General features: G+C 36.0%; 1 protein-coding gene across 8 annotated transcripts in view; it reads left to right on the plus strand.

Moving 5' to 3' along the window:
* Nucleotides 1-14,808, plus strand: part of LOC113057425 (neurexin-1a-like) — a 129,973-nt gene that overhangs the window by 56,404 nt on the left and 58,761 nt on the right. For 6 of the 8 annotated variants that reach the window (XM_026224832.1, XM_026224835.1, XM_026224834.1 and 3 more), the window contains one exon: nucleotides 2,052-2,078. The exons of the other annotated variants lie outside the window; for them this stretch is intronic. In XM_026224832.1, the coding sequence (XP_026080617.1) occupies nucleotides 2,052-2,078 (27 nt within the window). The remainder of the gene's footprint in view (nucleotides 1-2,051; nucleotides 2,079-14,808) is intronic. 8 annotated transcript variants of the gene reach the window in all.

Consider the following 14,808-nt stretch of genomic DNA (forward strand, 5'->3'; position numbering starts at 1 on the left):
ATCAGAACCAGCGAAAATAAACTCTCCAGGAGCTGAATTCTGCAGGAAGGTAAATCTCCAGGCTCCTGTTAACTACAGTGTTGTTCCATAGAGTCAGTGGAATCGTCCAAATATATGTCAAGTTCTAGTCTTTCACATTGCCATGTGTGAACGTAAAAGACAAGAAACAACATTTGTGACAACTGCTTTTAAATATATGTGTGTGAATCAAACCACTCTCACACTCTCTTTATTTATATAAAGAATGTCATATAATTATAAATCTAATAAGATTATAATGAGATATAATAAGATAACACTCCATATAAAGCTTTTGCACAAGCAGAAGTAATTGATTCTTAGAGAATGGAAAGGGGTTCTTAGTACCTGAATGACAGTGTGACTCTGCACAGCTCACACTCCCAAAGTGAATTTCCCTTAACCTGTTAATACACACACAGAATAAAAGAGAAAAACTCAGTGCTCAATGATCTGTCACAGTATTTAAATGCTCCTCTAAAACAGTACCATGGAAGGTGTCCAAATATACGCAAACAATATACCGCCACTCGGGTATTTCAAAGTTCTCATTACCTCTGAGCAAAGAATGAAGAATAACTTCAGGTATTCCAGAGCTTTAGAATTTGCATAGTTCAACTAAACAATCTGTCATAATTTACTCTTTTTTTTTCTTTTGTGGAACACAAAAGAAGATATTTTGAGAAATGTTTCAGTGTTTCTCAACAGAAGTCAATATAATTTCATTTTTATTTTTATTGAATTAATAGCACTGTATCTTAGGTAAGAGCATTCCCTCGCATGATGAGCCAGCTCTGGTCTTTGACTGCGTGCAGCCCCTTCTTTCCTGAGGTTGATGGCACACTAGGCTGAGACCCTGATTCTGGTGAACTTGGATGAAATATCTCAATAAATCAATACCTAAAAACAGGCATAGTGATTTCAGTGGAAACTGATTTTCTTGATATTGTATAACTGATAACTGATATCCTTTTAATCAAGGAATTTACTTTGTTCATTGCGAAAAGTCTGCATCTAATTTATGAACCATGAACAATCCAACTTAATGGAACCAGGTGCTACAGGGTAACACTTTATAATAACGTCCAGTTGTAAGTCATTTATAAGTGATTAGTTAATGATAAACTAATCATTTATAAAACATCCATAAGAGATGAATTATTGATATGCTAACTATGTGTCTATGTTTTGTTAATTCATTTACAAGTAATTTATAAATAAATAGTTAATTATGAACTTATCATTACAAAACATGACTATACGTTCACAAATGATTATAAAGTAATATGCTAAGAATTTACAAATCTGTCATAAGTTATCTTAAAAAAATATCATATCATGAAATAGATCCTTAGCAAATGGTTAATAGTTACAATGATATTACTTAATAATAATTTTTGAACAAAGTCAAGTTTTGTAAATGATTAGTTCATATCTTAGTTCATATTTAACTTAAACTACAAAACACAGATAAGAATATTAACATATCACTTCATCTATGAGCACATAATCATGATTTGTAAAAGATTAGTTAATCATTAACTAATCACTTATGAATAACTTACAACTGAATGTTACCACCAATAACAAAGAAATATGGATTACTAGGCAGTTTACTAGTCATAGTCACAGCCTGACCAATGGTGTGATGCTTTGGCATTTCCATTCTTAGTCAAAAACATTTCCATTAGTAATCAAATCTGTACATATACAGATAAACAGGGTTTTTGAGGGTTAAAACCCTTTCACTGACTATTTGATGAAAGTAAAGGAAAAAGTCTTTCCTTTAGTCCATTTGTGGAAAAATTCCAACTTAAATGCTGACTAATTTTGGCTTAAAACTAGAAGTAATATTTGTACAATATTCCTAGAAAGATAAAATGACATTTTGGTGAATGTGATGGCATGCAAAAGCATCAGGATCATTGGTGTTCTTGTGTGTCTGTCCCCAGAGAAGTGGGTTATGTGCTTCATTATCTGCAGATGTTACTTTGAAGGCTAAATTTACATGTCATTTATTCTTCCCCATCTAGACTGTGACAGGATAAACTGTACCACGAGTAAGTGACACTTTCTCTCCTTTCATACCTTCCATTTACTATTGTTAAATGTTTTCTACCTGTGATTTTTTTTATTAATAATTTAATTTAATGTTTTTGAGGTTCACTTATAATGTAACTAATGTTTTAAGCGCAAAAACATGATAATTTTCCCTTTTGTTGGAAAAGCTTTGTTTTGGTGCAGTGTCTCCAGGACTTGTCAGTAAACAGCAGTGCATCTCTCTGTCACCTCACTGCACACCTCTGCTGAGCAGGTTATGGAGTTATGCTATTCTGAAGGTGTTCTGATACAAATGTCTACCACAACATGGAGAAAGTAAATAAGTCATTATGGCAATGCAATGCTTTTACTGTAAGGAGGAGGAATTTTTTATAATAGCACAACAGCCTCTTATATGTCAAAAGATACAAGAAAATTGGATCGCTAAAGTCATAAAGCCAATTAAACATCTGCAAGTGGCAACTAAAAATTGTGAAGAATGCCAAAGTGCTAAATTAAGGTGGTGGTTCCACAGGAAATTACGTTTTAAATTAATATTTACAGTTCATTCAGGCATTCTTTGCTTTAGTGAAAAAACGAAACAAAAAAAAAGTCCCTCTCCTACTATATTTATTGGAAAAAAAATGTTTTACTTTCACCTACATTTGCTAAATTCTAAACGCATCTCCCTTATGTTAAACACTGTCTTACAAAGATCTCTCTTAACGAGCTGATGATCCTAATCAAGAATCTTAACTAAGGCATACAAATAAGACATACTAAATATGCAGATCAGTGGGTCCCCAGGACCGCGGTTGAGAACTACTGCTATAGAGGCCCGTTTTCACAGGATTTGGGAAATTCTTAGTTGTTAGCACAGTAACAAGACTGGCAGATTTTTAACTCAGAAAATTAATCCAGGAGAGAACAAAACTTGGTAGCATCTAATGATTTGTTTGTTCAGACATTCTAATTGATGAAATCACAACAAGGTTTTAATAGTCAAACATCATCTTAAGTTTGGAAGGTAACCATGTTATCTCACCACATATCAATCAACATACTTACATGCAATTTATTGACCTCTCTGCACCTGACCGCAAAGTCAGCAAATATTAATTTATTCCTATCATCTTTCCTACTTGTAGCCCAGGGTGATGGACTTCACTGGTATCTGTTGGCATTTCTTTCAAACAATTCCACACTTCAAAGAAAACACTGCAAGTGCACAAACTTCTTGATGTAACTATTGGCCTTGCTATCCATCCTTTCCACTACATTTACAGTAATTGCACACATTTTGTGGTGCCTACTCTCTTGCAATAGAAAATACACTGTACACAAGTTTGTTGGATTTTTAATTCTGAAGTCATTGGCTCCTCCAGCTTTTACAAAATCTATGCAGCTGTTTTGCACCAATCAGAATAACCTCAAACAGCTGTGAACAGGATGGGGAAAACTGAACAACCCGTCACATCTTGTTTGCTAGCTGCTGCCAGCCAGTTGTGTAGTCCTAGGTTTTGTGACATATCTTGAGATCAACTACTGTGCTCCTAACACAAGGATAGGAAACTGTGCTGACACATTTTCATTTCAAACCTAATTGTCACACACCTGAATAACAATTATCGTTTTAAGGATTAGTTGAAAATTACAAGCAGGTCTGTTTAGTTAGGGTTGGAAAATCTGCAAGACACTGACCTTGCACAGAAGTCTCCAAAAACAGCTTAAGAACTGTGTGGCATTGGAAGTTGATATTTGCCTGACTCTTTCAACAATTTGCCTAACCTCACTCAACTTAGATGGAGGTACATCATATTCCACTATCAGCTACATTACATTAGGTTCATCCACTTTCTGTCTTTGTAAGTAACTTAAAAAAAAGTGGGCACCTATGAACCATTTAGGTTTCGTATATTTATTTTTAGTAACTCATAATAAATCACTGGAGTCTTCACATTAAGGTAAACTTTCATGCTCATCTTTCATAATTTCATGTTGGTAGCTCATTAATGGTTGCTCATTTTGTCACATTTTTGTTCAACTGTGGTGGAAACAGACTTCCATAGTTCAGAACTGCAAATTCATTAAATAAAAGCAAAATTTACATTTTGTACCCTTTATTTATATAGTGCTTTAAACAAAACAGATTGTGTCAAAGCAACTGAACAACATTAATTACGAAAACAGTATTTCAGTAATGCCAAATAACAGTTAAAAGCAGTTCATCATTGAATTCAGTGATGTCATCATGCAGCTCAGTTCATTTTAAATAGTATATGTGCAATCATTTGCAATCAAGTCAATGATATCACTGTAGATGAAGTGACCCCAACTAAGCAAGCCAGAGGCGACAGCGGCAATGAACCGGAACTCCATCGGTGACAGAATGGAGAAAAAAACCTTGGGAGAAACCAGGCTCAGTTGGGGGTCAGTTCTCCTCTGACCAGACGAAACCAGTAGTTCAATTCCAGACTGCAGCAAAGTCAGATTGTGCAGAAGAATCATCTGTTTCCTGTGGTCGTGTCCTGGTGGTCATCTGGACAAGGTCTTTACAGGGGATCTGTATCTGGGGCTCTAGTTGTCCTGGTCTCCGCTGTCTTTCAGGGCAGTAGAGGTCCTTTCTAGGTGCTGATCCACCATCTGGTCTGGATACGTACTGGATCCGGGTGACTGCAGTGACCCTCTGATCTGGATACAGACTGGATCTGGTGGCCACGGTGACCTCGGAATAAGAGAGAAACAGACAAATATTAGCGTATATGCCATTCTTCTAATGATGTAGAAAGTACATCAGGTGTTATGGGAAGTTCCCGGTTCCGGTTTACCTAATTAATAGAGCCTAAAACTCTTAACGGATTTGGATATTAGAAGCATATTAGTGTGTTGTTATGTGTAAGCCAGGTTAAAGAGATGGGTCTTTAATCTAGATTTAAACTGCAAGAGTGTGTCTGCCTCCTGAACAATGTTAGGTAGGTTTTCCAGAGTTTACGCGCTAAATAGAAAATGTTCTGCCGCCCACAGTTGACTTTGATATTCTAGGTATTATCAAATTATCTTGTGTTATTGTGCAACAAATAATTGGTGTTACAATTTACAATCAATAATTTAAAACAGGGACTGTTCTAGGATTTTATTTGGACAGACCATACCATATAAAATATACCTTCTTATAGCTCAAACAGTAGATCATGGCATTAGCTATCACTAGATCATGTGTTCGATTCACAGGAAAAGCAAAAATTATAAACTGTGTACACTGTGTGCAGTGTAAGTCACTTTGGATAATAATAATTATAATCATAAAAAAATAAAAATAAAGAATAAATGAAGAAATAAATAAAGAAAAGACTGATCAATTATGTGCTGTTAAACATATTTTTTTTTACCAAAAACTATATTTTTTTCATTTAAGTTTCAGTTCAATTCAAGTTTATTTGTATAGCTCTTTTCATGATACAAATCATTGCAAAGCAGCTTTACAGAAAATTAAGTTTCCCTTTCAAGGGAACTTCGAACAGCATCCTCTAGGGGTCGCTACGTGGAATGCTTTGTGGTGACCCGTTTCTGAAGCATACATTGAAAAACACCAACAACACATTGGCTGGTGACAGCACATGACATCACTACCAGTGTGACTATAGTGTAAATAGACGCCAGGAGAACACGTCATTCACTTCTTCGCATTCACTGACTGTTTTGTTTGAATCGTGCATTTTGTATGATAAGAGCGATCTTTATTCTATCATCATGGAAAGCACTAGCAAAACATTTAGAGGATGTGTGCAACTATGTCATCGTTATTTGACACCTAATGAAGAATTTTTTTGTTTGGGTGAAGAGCACGCAAGGGATGTCCTTTAGGGGGCAATTTGCATGCATTGTGAGTGTTTTTCCATGAAAAAGCGCCGCTCTAATTTGTCTCTCTTTTTGAGGAAAGAGGGATGCAAGGGAAACAGGTCAATTAAGCCCAAAGGGAATTTGAAGAGAATCACTGAGATGGCCAGCGATTCATTGAACGAGCCATATAACATCAACTCTGCAATGGATATTAATAACCAAAATATACTGAAAACACTATTAATTAGCACAGTAACAAAATCAACATTAACCTGTAAGTACAAAACACAATATACTTCTCTTTTCAATATGAATAAAGCTTTATTAGATAAATCTAAGACATAAACTAATCTAACACTTAAACACACGCACTCACACATTCACACAAGTTGCAGGAAGAGAGAAAGTTAGGAAAGAACGAGTTTAAGAGAATAAAAATCTGAAATCCTAAGTTTACAGCAATACGTGAAATTGCATAGACATGAACAACTATCAATCACTTAATTAACCCTCGCATTGAGTTCCTCAATGAAGTTAAAATTATATTAGATTTCTACACCAGTTTAGATCAGAGTCTGGAAGTAAGTTACTTGTGTTGCCTGTGTAAAGGGGGTTCCCTTTGTTGCCTTTGAAAAGGGGGTTTCCCAAGGTTGCTGATTGGATGGAAGTTCAGTAGTCGTTGTAGTGATGTTTTGGGAAGCCCGTGATTGGGCGTTGGCTGATGATGGGGAGTTGTGGGCTGGTTGTAGTTTTAGGAAGGTGGTCGAGGTCAGACTCGGAGACACAGCGTTACAAAACTTAACTCAGAAAACTTAACTCACTCTCAGCGGAAAAAGAAAGAAACTAAAGTAAAATAATTAGAAGTAAAGTTTGATGAGACTAGGTGGTGTTTCTTCTCATCGTGGCTAAGTAGCAGCAGACGTGCAGGCTGAAGCATGCTGGAATAGCACTCAAAGAATGCAAATGGTGTTGACTAAAAGCAAAAGCTAAAAAGCAAAAGCTAAAAGCAAAATTTGATGGTGTCCTGAGTATTTTAAACGGGCCTTTTGGCCACACCTCAAATGTTGTCTTGACCAATTAGATATTGGGCCCTATTTTAATGATCTAAACGCAAAGTGTAAAGCGCACAGTGCAGGGGAACTTAGGGCATGTCCAAATCCACTATTTTAACAACAGTAAAACGGTTGGCGCCCAGGCGCATGGTATAAATGGGTTATCCCTATTCTCTTAATGAGTAATGGGTGTTTTTTGGGCGTAACATGCAATAAACCAATCAGAGTCTCATCTTCCATTCCCTTTTAGAGCCAGTTGCACTCGTGCCATGAGGGATTTGCTATTTACACGGCGGAATTTGGCAAGCGCAAAGACAGAACGTGTCTCCGAGATGAAACAGAGCTGCTCGTGTGTGAGCAAATAGCCTAATTCTGATACATGCGATGACTATCCATTATGACATGTAGGCATATATATATATATATATATATATATATATATATATATATATATACATATATATATATTTTTTTTTGCCTACAAAAAAATCATGTGCATTGTAATCCTTTAATTTGTAATATTTGGCATGTTTTTGTGCTGCTGTGCGTCCCTGTGTTTAATAAGCAGCATGTACACTCTTTAAATAACAAAGAAAAAAACATTGCGCAAGACTTTAGACCAAGTTTGAGCTGGTCTATGGCGCAGTCTATTTTCAGGTCCTTAAAATAGCATTGTGCCTGCAATGTGACTGAACACACCTCTTTTTTAGACCAGGACGCCCATGGGTGCAAAAATGAGCTCAAATGCATTTGCTAATTAAAATACGTGGCACTGGATGGGAAAATGCGAACGGAGCCAGACTGAATCTAGCAAACACAATTGGATTGCGCCTTGCATTGCATTGCGCCGGGTGTATGATAGGGCCCTTCGTCTTCGCTCGGTGTGTCATAAATCACGTTATCTTATCATCAAGTGGTTTGAATTTTCCTGCTCTTGCAGGGTATAATTTTGGACATGATTCCTATAACAAGAATATGATACATTTGACGAATAATTGATGCTCAGAAACGTTTCAAGCAAGCAGATTCAAACACACACATACTAAACATGAATATGAATATGAAGCTATTAAATAGTTATAAAAAAAAAAAACTTACACAATAAGTGATTATAGACGTGATAGTCAAATGATAGTCATACCCCTAAACCCAACCCTACCCATAATTTATTCCTAAAATCAGTGGGAAATTATAGCTTATTAATAAGGGTGTAGAAGCACCTAACCATGATTGTATGCCTAAAACAGATATTTCCTGAAAAGTTATATCTCGATTCTGATTGGTTGATTTGAATGTTGTTCCAGGATCAACAAGGATATTGGTCCAGGAACATGTTGTACACGATGAAATCATGCTCGCTGTATGTATATATGTATAAATGCTCTGGTAGTTATGTATATAATCCTTCGGTGAGAATTCTTTGCAGTGTTTTTCGGGGACCTGTGGGATTCTGTCCTTTCTAAGGTAGGTCCTCTGTGAGCACCCCCCCCCCCTAGTTGGATTCAGAAACCAGGTGCTTGACTTGCAGTGTTACTTCACTCTTTGAAATTTTGTCCAGCTGGTATGATAGCCCTGGTTCCAGCTTCACTACCTTCCCAGGTCATAGGCTTCTGCCTTCTCGATCATCAGTCCCAAGGCACAGCACTGCAAAAGCCCTGAGGGGCTTCCTGGTCACCATGATGTCCCCTCTTGCTGAGGCATCGCATGGGAAGTGTAGGTGGCATTTGTACGGTACAGTTTATGTGTATTAGCTTCGTTCCCTTTCACTGAGTTGGTTAGGCCCCGGTACCTTGGGCTCTTCTCAACCAGTGTGTCTCTATTAACACTCTGAAGCATTGCTCACCTCAGCATTGAGGGTTATTGTGAGTATGGTGCTTCTGTTGAGTGCTCGAGTTCTCTCCCCTTCTGAGGTGTTGGATTCCTCGCTCCATGGACTGTTCTCATGGTAGTTAGCAGTGCTTGAGAGCGCACTATTACCTTGTTGAATTCTGAGTTCTCCTCTCACATGAGAGTTGAGTTCTCTGTTTTCCTAGAGCAGTGGTAGGTTGAGCTGCCTTCTCGGTTACAAGCTAAGTGGTTTGCCCCCTCAGCTAGATATTTACTGCTTGCAACTCCAGCATTTATACCTTAGATCGAGTTGGTGACTATCGAACATATTGGTTTTGGGATGCACCATTCCATCAATGAGCTGCTCTTTCAGAGTGCCACGAGAGCCCCTTAGAACAGTATAGTAAAATCCATGTAATGGTAAGTGTGCACATGAATTCTTTACGCACTTTCTAAAATCCACACTATGGTAAGTTTGCACGCTAGTACTCTGTGTTCTTGTCTAAAATCCTATATGGTGAGGGGCTCGCACGGTTGCTTCGTATCCTTTCCTGAGCTGGTAAAACCCCCATTCATCATTGGTGCCACTCCACCTATGTATCCTCAGGATTACCTATTTAAACAGGGTGTTGTTACTATGGATTTGTTGAGATAGTTCTTTCAGCAAGCTTATGCGAGAGCAGGTGGTAGCCCCTGTGTGACAGGCAAAGACTTAGTATGATGCTAGTCTCTTGGTCATATCCTTTTAAAGGAATCTATTTTTTATTCCAAGTCTTGAGCTCTACCCCCTGGCCCAGGAGTCTGGCCTTAACAAGTATGTTTGGGTATGTAGCCTAGGCCTTTGGCCATAAGGGATAATGTCACGGACAGCTGCCTATGGAGATGGTAGAGTTGGTACTTAGTGCATGGTGTCATGGGTATGCCATTCCCCATAGCGACCACTAGAGGATGCAGTACACAGTTGCTATAAAAGGGAATGTCTCAGGTTACTTTTGTAACCATGGTGCCCTGAGTAGGGAATGAGACACTGCATTCTCTAGCTTCCTGCCAGTTTCGGGGACAAGATTCAGACGAGGAAGTGGATGACATGTTCTCCCGGTGCCAGTTTATATTATAGTCTCACCGGTAGTTATGTCATGGGCTGTTTGAGGCCAATGTGTTGTTGGTGTTTTTCAGTGTATGCTTCAGACATGGGTCACAGTGAGGAATTCCCCATAGTGACCCCTAGAGGACGCAGTGTCTCCCTAGTCCCCTGACTATATAGGTCCCTACCTATGGTTACATAAGTAACCTGTGAAGTGCAAAAATATTTAGTAGTAGCTTATCAGTGGTGATTGTCAGTTTATGTAAATATGGCAGAAATGTACGGTAAAATTCAATTAATGATAAAATCAACAGACGATGAACACTATTAACAGCAATGATTATATGTTGCAATCAAACTTGTTGCAAAATTTGGTAGTTTATGTTGTTTCAGGGTTGGCATCATCAGAAGTGTTCTCTCAAGAACATGAATCACTGAATCAGAATTAGGCTAGAATCAGGCTACCTATTTGCTTGCACATGAACAGCTCTACCTCATCACCGAGACGTATTCTGTCTTTGTTAATTCCACCTTGTAGATAGCAAATCCGCCATGACATTCGCACAACTGGGACTTAAAAGGAATGGGAGATAAGGCTCTGATTAGTTTATTGCACGTTATGCCCAAAAAAACACTCATTACCAGTGGAGTATAAAGTACTGAGTCAGACTCAAGTAAAAAAAAAGTCAGACTCAAGTAAAAGTACAGATATCTTACCAGAAAATTACTTTGGTAGAAGTCGAAGTCACCATTTAGAATATTATTTGTGTAAAAGTCTTAAAGTATTTGATATTTATTGTACTTAAGTATGAAAAGTATTTTTTTTTTATAAATTAAAGTAGATTAAATAAAATTACATTTATTGTACTTAAGTACGAAAAGTATTTTTTAAATAAATAAATTAGATTAAATTAAATTAATTTAAAGTTAAAGTAAGTGTAAAATGGAAAAGAAGAAGAAAAATACACACACACACAACACACACACACACACACACACACACACACACACACACACACACACACACATATATATATATATATATATATATATATATGGGTGTTCGGTTTTAACTATTTCTTCCATTTTATATTTTTGGGTAAGAATAAGAAGCACTTCATCCGGTACTTAGTGTCTTTCATTTCAACATAAGAAAATATTTCTAGAATCTGCATCTGAAATTGCATTTAGCCTACAGTTTATATATCTCAGAGGGGACATGGATGAATTTAACCTGTAGTTACATAAATAGGCTTAATGTATGGAAATAACTGGAAACAAGTGGGAAAACAATTGTCAAAATGTGAAATTAAGTAGGTGACAACAAGTGAATGTTAATAAGTAAGTCTTTGAGATTGAACGGATTCATTCAAAAGACTGATTTATTCAGAAACAGAGCATTTGACCGTGTTAATGAGTGAATCACTGAATCATTTATTCAAATGTTGGACAGTTTGTCCAACCTATCAGGGCTAAAATATAAATATAATTGGTAACACTTTATAATAACTGCATGCTATTAATCATTAGTTAAGCATTAGGAAACAGTTAATTAATCATTTATAAAGCATTAATAGACATTTATAAGCAGTTTATAAATACAGATATAAATGCTTTATAGCTGATTTAAAAGCATATCTATAATGTATTTAATAATTGTTTTTTCATACTTTATTAATGATCAATGTATCATTTCTAAATTAAGTATAGCATTATTTGCACACCAGTTATTAAGTTGTCGTCAATGGTTCATAAGATCACTTAGAAATTGTAAGTAAATGATTAATAAACTATTTAAATGTGCATTCATACATCTTTTTATTCAGACATATAGTAATAGTTACTTATAGTGTTAATAAATTGTTTATTAACATGTATTTCTACTGTAATTCAGGGTTAATTCAGGTAGTTATAAAACATATGTAGTTGTTAGTTAACTATTTTTGTGAGCTCATCTAAAGTGAGGACTATTTAAGCTTTTACAAATGAGATTTAAAGGCTGTTAATATTTCTATGTTCTGTATCACTGTGTGGTGTTTGTTTCCGTTTTTTGTTTAGAAGATAACTGAGCCTTTAAATATCCTTTATAAATGCTTTACAAGGCATAACTAGACTCACTTTAGATGAGCTCACATAAATAGTTAACTGACCACTACTAAATGCTTTATAACTACCTGAATTTACTACATTTCTTGTGATCTTATGAATCACTGGCAACTCCTAAATAACTGGTTTGTAAATAATGCTATACTTCATTGAGAAATGATAAATTGATCATGAATAAAGTATGAAAATACAATTATTAAACACATTATAGATATGCTTTTAAATCAAGAATAAAGCATTTATATCTGTATTTATAAACTGCATATTACTGTCTATTAATGCTTTATAAATTATGAATTATCTGTTTACTAATGCTTAATTAATGATTAATTGTGTGCAGTTATTATAAAGTGTTACCATATAATTGAATATCATCAGCATAACAATGTCATGATATTTCTCCAAAACTACCAATAATCTTCCCAAGAGGAAGCATATACAGGCTGAACAGCAGAGGGCCAAGCACAGAACCTTTGGGCACACCACAGGACAAAGGAGCAGAGTCTGACATATATGTTCCTACGGTCACAGAGAAACTCTGGTCTGAAAGATAGGAGGAAAACCAATCCAGAGCTGATCCAGTAATGCCCACAGTTGTTTTCAGTCTATCAATCATAGTGCACAAGCTTCTACATCTTTCGAAATAAGAACCAGGCTTGTATTGAATGCGGCTGAAAATTTCTCAACAGTACGCTGGTTAATCAAACGTGAATAGGACTCTCGTTTAGCAGGGATAAAAGATATAAAAGATAAGAGATAAAAAAGATGCAATTGTGATCACTTATAAAAAACATATTCGATACAGACATTATTAATATTTACACCATAAGAACAGACAAGATCAAGCGTATGTCCCTTGTTGTGCATAGGGCCAAAGACATGCTGAGTGAAGTTAAAAGATTCAGTAATGTTTACAAATTCAGAAGCATTTGTAAAAGTATCATCATCCACATGGATATTAAAATAGCCAACAATAATCACTCTATCAAGCTTAATAATAGATGATAGGAAGTTAGAAAAATCAATGAGAAAAGAGGCTGCTGGCCCAGGTGGCCGGTAAACTAAAATACATTAAAATAAAATGAGTTAGAGTGACCCACCTTAATCATCTGTAATTCAAAAGAAGAGTACATGTCAGCGCTCACTGATTGGCAGATAAAATGTGTTTTAAAAACCACAACAAGACCTCCATCCCGAGTCTTGGGATGCTGATAAAATTAGTCCATAGGACAGAGTTCATTTAAGTGATGGTATTCCATATTCCGTTGCCAAGTCTCCGTAACCAACATGAAGTCTATGTTTTTGGAGTTAAATAAATCGCTGAGTAGAAGAGACTTGTTTGCCATTGAAAGGGCATTAATCAGACCCATCCTGAGCAGTGCAGGAACACCCAAAGCAGTGAAAGAGGCTCGTGGCAGTGACCTCAGATGTACCAAACACACACCACGACCTGAGGTAGAGTTTCTCTGGTACAACGGAACCGGAGCCATGGGGACATCAGGGAAGACAGAATGAAGACATGAAGGTCTGTGGTTGAAGTCCAAGTTTTTTCAGATGAATCTGTCTCCCTGCCCTTTTTCCTCGCTTTCTCCACCGTCTATTTGTAGGTCATATTAGGCCCTCTCCATGCCGCATACGGACAGCATTTTCAGTCGGACGTGCGAACGGTGCTGCAAACTTGTCAATATCACTCCAGATATATCCATCACCGCACTCCACCACGGAAGATTGGATTAACAGCAATGTTTGGCGATGATACACCTATGCAGTAGATGCAAATTTTGTTGACAAACTTAGTAGTAGTATGGCGCAGAAAACAAACAAAATGAATTGGGACGAACAACCAGCTACAGAGGGAAAGCAAAACACAGGCGCCATCTTGTGAGGTGTGCCCGGGCTTGCTGACCGTTTTCCCATCATTAAACTAGAAAAAGTGGATTCGGACATTCCCTGAATCCACCTGCACTGTGAGCTTTAGACCATGCGCTTAGATCATTAAAATAGGGCCCTGGACATTTTCTTAGCTCCCAATTTCTTTAATATATATTTTTTTAATTTTATTTTATATTGTTGCTGTTGGGTGAAGTTATTCATGGACTGAATCTATCAACAGCATATACTTTTTTTTTTTTTTTTTTACTGCGATTGTGATCAAGTCATTATTATTCTTCTCATGTAAATTAATTTACAACATACATATTTTACAAATATATAATTTACAACATCTGTTTACATTTATTTCTGATACTACGTGGATTACATGCTTTACATGAATGTAGATGTTTAAGGAATTACTTAAAACTCCACCATGATATTATATACTTGAGTGGAGAATAAGTGTTAAAGAACCCCTGCCTCGTACATGAATTTTGTTTTGTAAATGGAGATAAATAATGAAATAAAACAAAAATAACTTTATAATATAACATTATAACATCCTAAAAAAACCATTAGAAAATTCAGAATTTTAATTTCAAAATGTGAGATATTTGTATAATATATATATATATATATATATATATATATATATATATATATATATATATATATTGTACACAAAGGCTCTTACTGCATGTTATGGTTATTGAACAGTCATTATGGAAACCATTTATACTACAAAATTTCCTTATGTTGTATTAAGGGGCTTTCATTTCGATCTACATTCTAATAAAAGTTTTTGAACAAAATATTGTTTTACTCCCTAAAGTAACTAATTACATTACTTATTTACTTTTTATGAAAAGTAATGCATTACATTACTTTTGCGTTGCTTTCACATTAATTTTTAAATATGAGCAGGGCTTGATTGTTTTTAATATAATAAGTTATATTTACAGAAAA

The sequence above is a fragment of the Carassius auratus genome, chromosome 38 (assembly GCF_003368295.1).
Source record: "Carassius auratus strain Wakin chromosome 38, ASM336829v1, whole genome shotgun sequence".
NCBI classification, from domain to species: Eukaryota; Metazoa; Chordata; class Actinopteri; order Cypriniformes; family Cyprinidae; genus Carassius; species Carassius auratus.